Here is a 10,776-nt window from a genome sequence, read left to right as displayed (position 1 = left end):
CGAGTCCAGTCCTGGCTCGAGCAGGTTAGTAACCAAGGGCAAGATTCAGTTCAGCTTAGAGGTTACAGCATGCGCAAGTAATCAAGTAAATCGGTTGAACGGTAGAAATTTGTCATTTTAGCAGGTCGAGTGAGATGAAGTACACACTCGCCTTAAAATAGTGGAAAAGTTCATAAGAGCAATTGTCAGTAGTACTTAATAGCTAAACACATAATGACCATGGAGTAAACATGCCATAAAACTATTCAAGTCACGTACTCCTATATGGAACACTCACCAATTCAAAACAAGTGAGTAAGTGCTCAAACAAGTGTTTAGGCGTCCACTTCGAGTTCCTCTTGAAGGTCCACTTGAGCGCCTGAGCAAATAATAATTAACTTCACTCACAATCATGCATTTACCAAGAAAGGATGCACACTCATTTAGACTAAATCAAAGTCTTAAAAGAAAGCTTTAATTCTCTCAACTTGAGGTTCAAGAGTGAAGTTTTAAAGTTTGAAGAGAGACTAGCATCTTCCATGAAATCGAGTTCAAAACATTCAATCGATATCGAGAAAAGAAGTCAAGTTCCCGAAATTGCATTTTCTAAGTAATCAGCAAATTTCAGCTTTGCACGACAATATTTGGAAAATCGAATCTGGAGTTTGGCATGTCAAAAAATGGAAAACTTTAGACCGTTGGAATCTTTGTTCGAAGTACTAAAATTTCCTAGAAGAAATTTTCTAAGATTCTAAACGAAAAACATTCAAATTTCAGTTTAAAGTGGCTGACTTGTATCTCCAAGACAGTTTCAGTCTTAGTTTTCGGCAAACTTTGGAAATTCGGAAAAATTCACAAAAAATGAACTAGCCTCTGAAATTTGTAACACTATTAGAGTTTCAATCAAAGTTTTAAACACAACAAATAGAACTAGAATTAGAGTTTTGAGCGCCAAGATATAGCAGCTCAAAGTTGGTTAAAAACGAGGACCGCTCAGTCCATTTTTCCAGATTTAAAAGATAATTTTGGGATCTTATTTGTATATCAAAACAGTCTTAGAATGACACCAAAATTGGTACACTTCAACTTTCATATGAGGACTACTCCTCTATCAAATTTCATTTGAAAACTTACTTGGGAAGGCAGTTAACAAAACGACTGAATTTCGTAAAATGTTTCAAAGCAAATTTGTCTTCTTGCTTTCTTTTTCTTTTTCAAACATTTTGCCCAATGAAATCAACTCAAATCTGGTTCATTTGTGAAACAAAGGTCTAAGTAAAATCTAATATATAATTGGTAGATTGACATCAGAATTTTCAAAACAACATGTCCCAAATCAAACTAGACCAGTCGGCTAGCAAGACAGAAGGGTTTTCCAGATTTTTGGCTTTGGTGCAGTTTGAAACTTAGACCATATCTCACTCACTACAGCTTGAAATTGAGAATTGTTGGTGGAGTTTGAAACTAGATTCAAAAGGCTACATTTCATCAGAAGAAATTATTTTGAAAATCAGTTCATAGCTAGCTCGAAGCACAGTAGAACAGAACAGGTAACTTTGGTAAACTACTACGCCTCACTCAATTTGAATCAGTGGGTGCATTTTACACCGTAGAAAATTATGGATGTCTAGTTTCGAATCCCACTAACGGTACTCAATTCTGACCTCCGTACAGAGAGATATGTTCGTTCAAAAATTACTGCCAGAGGACCCCTGCTATGCGATTTTCCAGAATTGTTCTTGCCAAAACTCAATTTTTTTTTCAACCAAATCAAGTGATTTTTGGTGGAAACCTTCCACACATCCTATACAACATATCTACATCAGATTCAAGGTCATTTGATCACCAAAATTTCGAATCAAAGCTTCGGCAAAAACAGGGCAGAATTGGTCATCAACCAACCGAAATTTTCCTCAACTTTCCTTTCAATTTTCCAACTAATCTCACCTTCTTTACCACTTAATTAACACAAACCACACTTATAATCACCATATCAGTCCAATATATCCATTGTGGGATTTTGTAGAACCACTCCAATCATTTACAACCAAGTAACAACACCCACATGAAGCTACAAGCTCCAAGGCCAAATTTAACCAACTAGAACTAAGATTAAGGGACTGAATGATTACCTCCTAATTCTTGATGAAAAATCAGAAATTTTGGTCACCAAAAGCTCCAAGAAACTCAGCTAGAAGACCCCCTCCTCCAAGCCAAGGTGAATCTCCAAGTAGCTTAGGTCTTGTGTGAAGATTTGTGGAAGATTTGGAAGCAAGATTGGAAACAATTGAAGAGAGCTTTGCTTCTCTTCTTCCTTGGGGTTGCCGGTCGGCTGATACTAAGAGGAAGAAAGAGTGTTTTGTACTTTGAATCTTGTCTTAGAAGCTTGCGAGAATTGTGGCCCAAAAGCTTTACCAAAGTCAATTCTTAATAGTGCACGTACGCCCGCGTTTCGTGCCCGTTTTCTCTCAGGTTTGTTCCACTTGTGCACTAAATCTTCAAATCTAATTCCTTTAACACTATAATTATTCACTCTTAGTAGTCTAAAATGAATTTCTAAAGTCCATCAATTAGTCGCGCGCGTGAAAATGCGAACTTCTGACTCGTGCGTGATAAAGCGCAATTTCAAAGAAATTCTTGTAACAATGATATACTAACTAATACTAGGATAAATAATCATAAAAATAACTATTTTAGAAATAAAAATATGAGTCCTCACATGAGTCTAGTATTAATTCCTAAAATCTCCAATTAATTTGTACCAGCAGGTCTTTCGGAAAACTTTCGACGCGCGTACAGTATAAGCTTAATTTTAACTTACTCGCATATAATCTCTCAATTAATTTTTCTTAATCTACTATTGATCATTCTTAATTCTCCAAGACTAATGTACTCTCGGATCGAACATAGTCTCGAAAAATGTGTACTCCTTATTTCTCGCTAAACGGGCCCTAGAAAAATTAATTTTATTAACGAGACATGTTAAAATATAATTGAGACATTATTCCGTCTAAGTAAGTTTAAAATGATTGAAATAAATTATTCAGAAAAAACGGGTGAGTAAATAATTAATTAAACCATAAAAATAAAATAAAAATAAGAAAATTCGAGTCCTCACATTTAACTCATTCTTTAATTTTGTTTTCCTTATAGGAGTGGAAGCCGGAGCAAGTAAGCATGAAATAGTGTGCATAATCTTCATGTACTTGTACTTTTGTAGATGAAATGTATTTTGGAGATTTGGTAATGAAACCCTATGTTTCACTCTTAGGTTGTAAATTAAGTTGGAATTATTGGATGAATGGAACTTTTTATGTTAATCTAGAGGCATGAAAGACTATTTCAAGAATGTAAGTGAGTGAGTCATAGTGAAAACTGGATAGGCGATCCGCCAAACCCTTAGGTTCACCGTAGGGAGAGGTGGGGTTGTCACAACATTTTTCAAAAGTATTGGTATATGGCTTGCATTAAGTGTCATCGCCAAAAATCAATGAACTATGGTCGCACTTATACATGCAATCATTGTGATGAAAAACAAGCTATTGTGTCAAGGCAAGTTCTGCACTTTTACTTGCCAACCTTATATTCGCATTATGGAGGCTTGTCTTAAAGTTTGCCACTATATTTTTTTGTCAAACCAGGTGCCTCTTTGATGTTGATCTTACCAATGATACCAATGTGATGACAACATTCATCTTTGGTGAATTAGCTAAGCTGTTACTCGAAATGACTGCAGTTCAGGCGATGGACTATTATAATAAGGTATGTGTTGGCCAAACACATTCATGCTACCGCACAGAAATATAGATGGCAACAGAAAATGTAATCTAAAATAAACACTTTATTTCATAGATTCCATTGTTGCTATATATATTTTATGAAATTTGTTTTCTTATTATTATGCAAAATGAGGAGCTTGCGCTAGAAATGATTTATAACACATTGAAATCTAAAACATTCCTTGCTCAAGTTAAGCCTGGAAATATAAAAGATGACGGAACTTATTAGCGTTATACAATTGTTTGTTACTTTCACTACAAGAAAAAAGGTCATTAGTGACAACATTTCTTTGTGACGACAAAAAGTCGTCACAGAATGAGGTTGTTTAGTCACGACTTTGAAGGTTGTCACAATTAACTCAAAGCAACTGAGTTTTCAGTGACAACCTTTAATTGTCATCACAAAACTACTTGGCGCCATGGGACTTGGAAGGCGCAAGTTTTGCAATAGTGACGACTTGATAAATGTTGTTAGTAATTCTACCGCTTTCTTTGACAACTTTTCATTGTTGTCACTATTTATGGTTACTGGCGACCAATTTTTGTCATTAAAACTATAGCATAGTTAGTGACAACATAAGTATCATCACTAACTTGAACATCTCTAATGCATTTATTTAATTGTGAGTCTCAATATTAATTTAATTTTTTTAAAATTTGATGATTTATTAACTATGACTTTATTTAATTGTGAGCCTCAATATTAATTTAATTTTTTAAAATTTGATGATTTATTAAACTAGTCATAGTTACTCAACAGGTTTTTAACTGAAAAAAATTAATGAAAGTTTCTAGTTAGAACAACTATATAAACTATTACAACTTGAGAAAGAGTATATTTACCAGTTCTTTGAATTTAGCAAAAATTTTTCATCCACTATAATTTTTTGATAAATATGTTAAGAAGTAGTGATTAGAAATACATTAGTAAATTTAAATAAAATTTGAAGCTAAAAATTCATTTGGATTGTCTTGATTGAGTAGTACCAGAAATTTGTTCAAACTAAAAATGAAAAAAAGTGGCGCGGGTACCATAGAACCACTCTTACTCCCCACATCCAGATGTCTTCAGTACTCTTCAGACTCTCAATCCTTCAATCAACTCCTTTATTCTCAACCCCATTTATTCATTTTCCAAAACCTAGAAGCAACGGAGGCAGGCAGGCAGGCAGCAGGCAGCAGCCGCCGTCATCAAAGATGCAGATATTCATGAAAACCTTGATACGGAAAACCATCACCCTTGAGGTGGAGTCTTCTGGCACCATCAATAATGTCAAGGCCAAAATTTAGGACAAGGAGGGCAATCCCCTAGACCAGCAGTGCCTCATCTTCACCGACAGCAGTGCCTCATCTTGTTTCCCTAATTTTTCCCCAATTAATTTGCCTAAATTTTTTCCCCAAGTATTTTTTTGCAAAATTTTTTGGTGGCTAGTTTGAGCCATGGATTTAATCATCTCTTTCTGTAAAAATTTGCAAACTTTGCCCTAATTTTTTTTTTTTTGCAATTTTTTTTGTGAAGGAATTCAAGGTAGGGGATGAAGTATTCAGAGACATTCACGAGCACGTTTTGTACCCAAAGGGATGTGTGTCACTGGCGGAGTACAATACAGTCGAAGAGAAGGTACTGGCTTCGAAGCCCAAGAATTTGTGTTTTGCCGTGGCAGCTAGCCTTCCTATTGCCGTTGAGGGATTCTTTTCTTGTGAATGGCGTTGCCTTTAAGAAAACATTCTCATATGCTGGTTTTGAACAGCAACCAAAGAAATTTGTAAATCCCAAGATACTTTTGCTGAATATAGAATTGGAACTGAAATCAGAGAAAGAGAATGCAGAAATAAGATAGGATATTTTCTGCACTTTTATCCACAGAAGCAATTATTTTCATATTTCGTGTTAAAAATGCATATGTTACTCAGCAAATGTTGTTGACAGGCTTTCAGATCCATCGCAGTATCAGTCAATCGTTGATGCAGAATGGAATATCATTTATGACAAGTTAGATAAATGTGTGAAAAGTGGGGCTAAAATCATTTTATCTCGGCTGGCTATTGGTGACCTAGCAACACAGGTAATGCTTGCTTAATTGTTTAATGATTAAATTTTCATGTGGGCAAACAAATTTCTGGCTTTCTTTAGTGCTACATGGGCTTGTCCCCATGTGCAAAGTTGCTGCTGTTTTAAATTGGGGTTTGCTTTATATATAGAATTTTAAATTTCCTATTGAACTTATTGAACATCTATAGAAAATTAAATTTATTAATTAGATTTGAAATATGGCATTTCTTCCCTGCGCAGCGTGAGATGTAGGGCTATACTTTATTGATTATATTTTATCTCAAGCTCTACTTCAGTTTTGTTTATGCATAGGACTGTTTTCTGCATTTTGCAGAACAACTTATGTTTGGTATCATTATGAGCTCTATTGATCCTGTTGGCTTTCATCAGTATTTTGCAGAGCGGGATGTATTCTAAGCTGGTCGTGTTATTGAGGAGGATCTGCATCGGGTGGCTACTGCAACTGGTGGAACTATACAGACCACAGTGAATAATGTTATTGATGAGGTACAATTCTGTTGTTCTGTTTTGGACATAATTTACGCTCTTCATTTATTTTCAGAACTAGTGAAATATGCTATATTTATTACTTTATTCTTATTTAGAAAATTCAAAAAATTGTAGGTTTTAAATCCATCTGTTGTATGTCTTGATCCCGCAAAAAAGTTGCAGGGGAAAGGGTTGGTTGTTGCCAATCCTATTGCTATGTTGCTATGCCAAGATTGGCTAACGGTTAGTTGAGAAGCTAAAGAAATGGGGAGGCAGAATGTGGGTGGAGTAACAGACTAAAAGCTAGCAGTAGTGTTACTTTGAAGGCTATGATTAATGTATGAATCTTAAACCTAGACCTAGCAACTAGTATACCAAATTTTTTGGTTTATCGAGGTAGAAAGATTGAATGCCCCTAGTAGTTGTGGTTAACTACCCGATACTTTCTCTATCAAAATCTGTTTTTCATTTTTTTTAAATATCTTTTTTTTTAGCTACATTGCTCTATCAATGTGTGTGTGTGAAACTGCTAGAGAGAGCTTCCTAAAGCTGAGACAGAACAAGAACATTTGAATAATTTAGATGACTGATTAAAAAGTGGCTCCTACATTCTTTGAAATAAAATATCCATTTACAGCACGAATTTTGGTCATAAGTTTGTTCAGTAAGATTTTGTAATGTTTTTTGTCCTGTAACTTGCTGAGATAGGTTGTTTAAATACCATGAATCTGTGAAGATGGCACTTAAAATGTTTTATTTGGTTGTCTTATCCAAGGTGTGAATAATGAGGAAGAAGAATTTGGGCTGATTTTCATTTTGAGTTTGAATGAGAAACTTTGTTTTCATATTTTGTCTAAGTTACTTTTAAGTATCCAAAAATGAGTGTGAGAATTACATACTTGTTATCATGTCTCTTCAGTATAATCCAAAGTTCTATGTTTTGTCAAGTATGTTAGCCAACAGAATTTTTTTTCGAGATTCAATATTAAATACGTGTCTCAAAGAAAAGTTACTTAGATATTCCTATCAATTGACTTTCTTCTTGATTAATGTGCATGTTAGATTGAGCAGGCTACTAATCTAACGCAATGCTTTGAAAACTAGCCTTCAAATCAGTGAATCTAAAATAACCAATATTTTTAACTTTAAACTTTCATTTACTTTGGTGCAAGTCTGTCAATTCTGTCTCTTTTCTATTAATAATGGTTCGTTTGTGATTTGTTGTTCTGGAATTAGATAGCTTCAAATATTTTGCAAGAGTTGATCAACATTCATAATGATGCAAAAGTCATATAAGCAATCCAAGATTAGGTCGGAGATGATAAGGTTATCTTTATTGAGCGAACAGTAGTAAAATCCATTTGTTTATTTTTTCCCCTTAATTTCCAATACTTTAAAACATCTTGGTAAAAATCAGATGTATTGGTCAGTTCCAAAGAATTACTAATAATTATTGAGGATCAATAAACAACAAGTGGTAACAGTACTATGCTAAGCCATCCTTGGCAGAGACAGAGAAATGTTTATAACTTTGTATCAATCGCAAAGACAAAGAAATGTTTATGACTTTGTATGAATCAAAATTTCATATTTGGCTAAACCTTAGTAGCAGTTTTAGGTTTGGCCTTTGAATTACTAGATAAATTGAAAAGCAGTTCTGAAGGTTAACCTTTGATTAGAATCATATTGTTTTTGGTTGCTATCTTGTTGCTAGCACTGAAGCTTCCATCAATTTTGATGTTTGAGAGGGTGCTATGGTCAGCAATGTTGGGTTTGTTCTCTTTGATATTTACGTGGAAAAAGTTTGCAAAACTTTAGGAAGTTAATGAATTTATACGGTTGGATTAGTACAATCACATTTTTATATCTATACCTAGTTGTTTGTCGGAAGTTCTAAGTGCTATATCTCTTACTTTGCTCTTATTTAGTCACTATCTAGATGATACTTAAAAGAAATGATTTAGCTTATTTTCTTGCAAATTCTTAAGTTCTCTTTCTTGTATCAAGTTTTTCTTATCACCCACTAATAATTGAAGTACTTCACTGCAGATATGTTGCTCATTATAGACTTTTGGAAGATCAGCAGCAAGAGTTGTTAATTGACTCAAGAACTATAGAGAAAATCTTATGCTCAAGAAATGCTTTGACAACACATTTTTTTGGGGATTTGGATTTGTTTTGTAAAACTGTCTTGACTTATATGTGAAATTTAGGCCAAATACCACTTATCAAACTATTTGTATGGTGTTATTGAACTTGATTATGATATTCGAATGCTTAAAATGGTATTTTAGCATTTCATAATGTAATGAATGCCTTCATTTTTTAATTGTAAAGCATTGTCTTTTTTTCATTTTTAATATATAATTTAGCAGGAAAATCATATTTCATGGTGGCAAAGCATTGTCATTGAATTAAATTTCTCCATTGACAACCACCTATTGTTATGGAATTGAAAACTATTTAGTGACAACAGAAGTTGTCAGTAATTAGTTTATACTACTTGACACTATGGATTAGTTTTAGTGACGACATTCCTTTGTACATTATTGACAAGATACTATGTCATCACTAAAATTATAACAATTACCGACGACACGAGTTGTCGCAAAATAGTATCATTCACTGACGACTTTTAAGGTTGTCACTGTATACTTTTACTAACGGGCCTTCAGTGATGACTCTGTGACGACTAGAAAGTTGTCAGTAAAACTTATCAGTGACGACTTTTTCTTTTTTTGTGACGAAAATGGCTTGTCACTAAAAATCAATTTTCTTGTAGTGCAACATGGCACAGTATCTAGAAGTTAGGTATATAGTTTGGCAGCAAAAATCTAATTCGAACTTGGACAGCTCAAGAACAAAGAAAATGGGTGAAAGACATTACAATCAAGTGCATTACTTGATTGATAAAGTTGAATGAACACTTAGAACCCTCTAACGTACTCAAGAATATCTTGCAAGAAGCTAAAGTATAAACTCTCAATTTTCTAAATAAATCGCTCCCCTTACAATGTAAAAGTTTGACTATTTATAGCCAAAACCCTAAGACTAGTCCAAATCTAAATTGGGCATGGATTACGTCATTTATTTCCTTAAGCTACTAATCTAATGGCACAATAGCTAATTTATCTTGCCAATTATTCCTAATAACTAATAATTAAGGAATTAAGCAAAAACCTGACAAATTATATGAAAATAAGAAAAATCCTAAAAATTAATTGGAACAGAAACTGTGCTCAGATTCAAGGCCGAATTCATCTGCGGATTTGAGGCAGAAATTGGACCAAGAAACAAAATGCTACATGCAAAAGGGAACAGATCCGCGAGCGGATCCTCTCTAGGCCATTTTTCCTTAGGTTTATCAACTTGATTTTCCACTCAAAACCCATCTCCATGTGATTCCACCTTTGGTCCTAACTCGTACATCCCAATTTGCTCTTGTTTTACACAAAACAGAGCATAAATTGTGCCTTTTCATATCATTCCCCATCTCTTGAGAAGATTTGTTCTCAAATTGATGGATTGGCGGGATGTAGCAACTCAAGAAGCACTGTTATGAAAGCAAACCATGTAGCATGTCGTGTGTGTAACTGATAGATACATAGGCATGTGAATGTAGGCCTCTAAGTAGTGGAATTCGAACTAGAAGATTTGCCCAAACAAGCCAATGCCAAAGTGAATGAAATGAATGAATGATGACCAGCTTTGGAAGATAGAATTAAGCATGCAATCCCTCATTTATTGGCTGAGAAGAACATTGATGATTCAATAGGAGTGAGTATAAAATCTAAGTTCAACTCACTCATGAAACTGTTAGGCCCGAAAACTACCTAAGAGGGGGGTGAATTGGGTTGATTAAAAAACTAATCAGGTTATGGGCACTTTTTGCTTAATACAAAATTTACCCTCTTTTCTAAGTGATTATACAATGAATCAATCAATAAAGGAGCAATATCACTTTAGAAAAGTAGAACAGATATGCAATTTAAGGATCACAAGATAATAGATAAATAAAAAGATAAGAAATGCAAACCAATTGACTACCAAACTCCTCTTAAGCTCGAAAGGTTAGTATATAAAGAGATATTCCTCACTTCACTCCCTTACATGTATACACTCACCCTAATGAATCACTCAAATTAAAAAAACCTCTTATTAATCTCACCACTATTTCTCTAAGTTCTTGGTTACTCACCTTGAGTAAATTAAACTATCCCAAGTGAACAATCAACCCACCAATGGTTCATGCAAGTGCAGCAAGATTTTAAGAATAAATGATGATGGATTTAGGACTAAAAATATTCAAGTAGACAAGGAATAAAAGCTAGATGGCACGTGTTTTTAAAGTTGGAGCAACAAAAGACACTTGTAGTGTAATTTAGGACACCTTAGAACCTAGAATTTCACTTGACAACTAATTAGACTTTTGTGAGTTGATTAGATGACTCAAAAGACTCTAAAATCTACTAAAAA

General features: G+C 34.2%; 1 protein-coding gene across 1 annotated transcript; it reads left to right on the top strand.

The window, feature by feature from the left end:
* The first annotated feature begins 4,746 nt into the window (after window positions 1-4,746).
* LOC140010757 (T-complex protein 1 subunit eta-like) lies at window positions 4,747-8,596 on the top strand. The gene is made up of 4 exons (XM_072058145.1): window positions 4,747-5,379; window positions 5,689-5,824; window positions 6,202-6,318; window positions 8,350-8,596. The coding sequence occupies exons 1-3, from the start codon at window positions 5,294-5,296 to the stop codon at window positions 6,226-6,228; spliced, it is 249 nt and encodes an 82-aa protein (XP_071914246.1). The 5' UTR covers window positions 4,747-5,293; the 3' UTR covers window positions 6,229-6,318; window positions 8,350-8,596.
* Window positions 8,597-10,776: the final 2,180 nt, after the last annotated feature.

The sequence above is a fragment of the Coffea arabica genome, chromosome 7c (assembly GCF_036785885.1).
Source record: "Coffea arabica cultivar ET-39 chromosome 7c, Coffea Arabica ET-39 HiFi, whole genome shotgun sequence".
Lineage (NCBI taxonomy): Eukaryota > Viridiplantae > Streptophyta > Magnoliopsida > Gentianales > Rubiaceae > Coffea > Coffea arabica.
The sequence above is the reverse complement of the archived record's forward strand: the minus strand, read 5'-3'. Positions and strand labels throughout refer to the sequence as shown.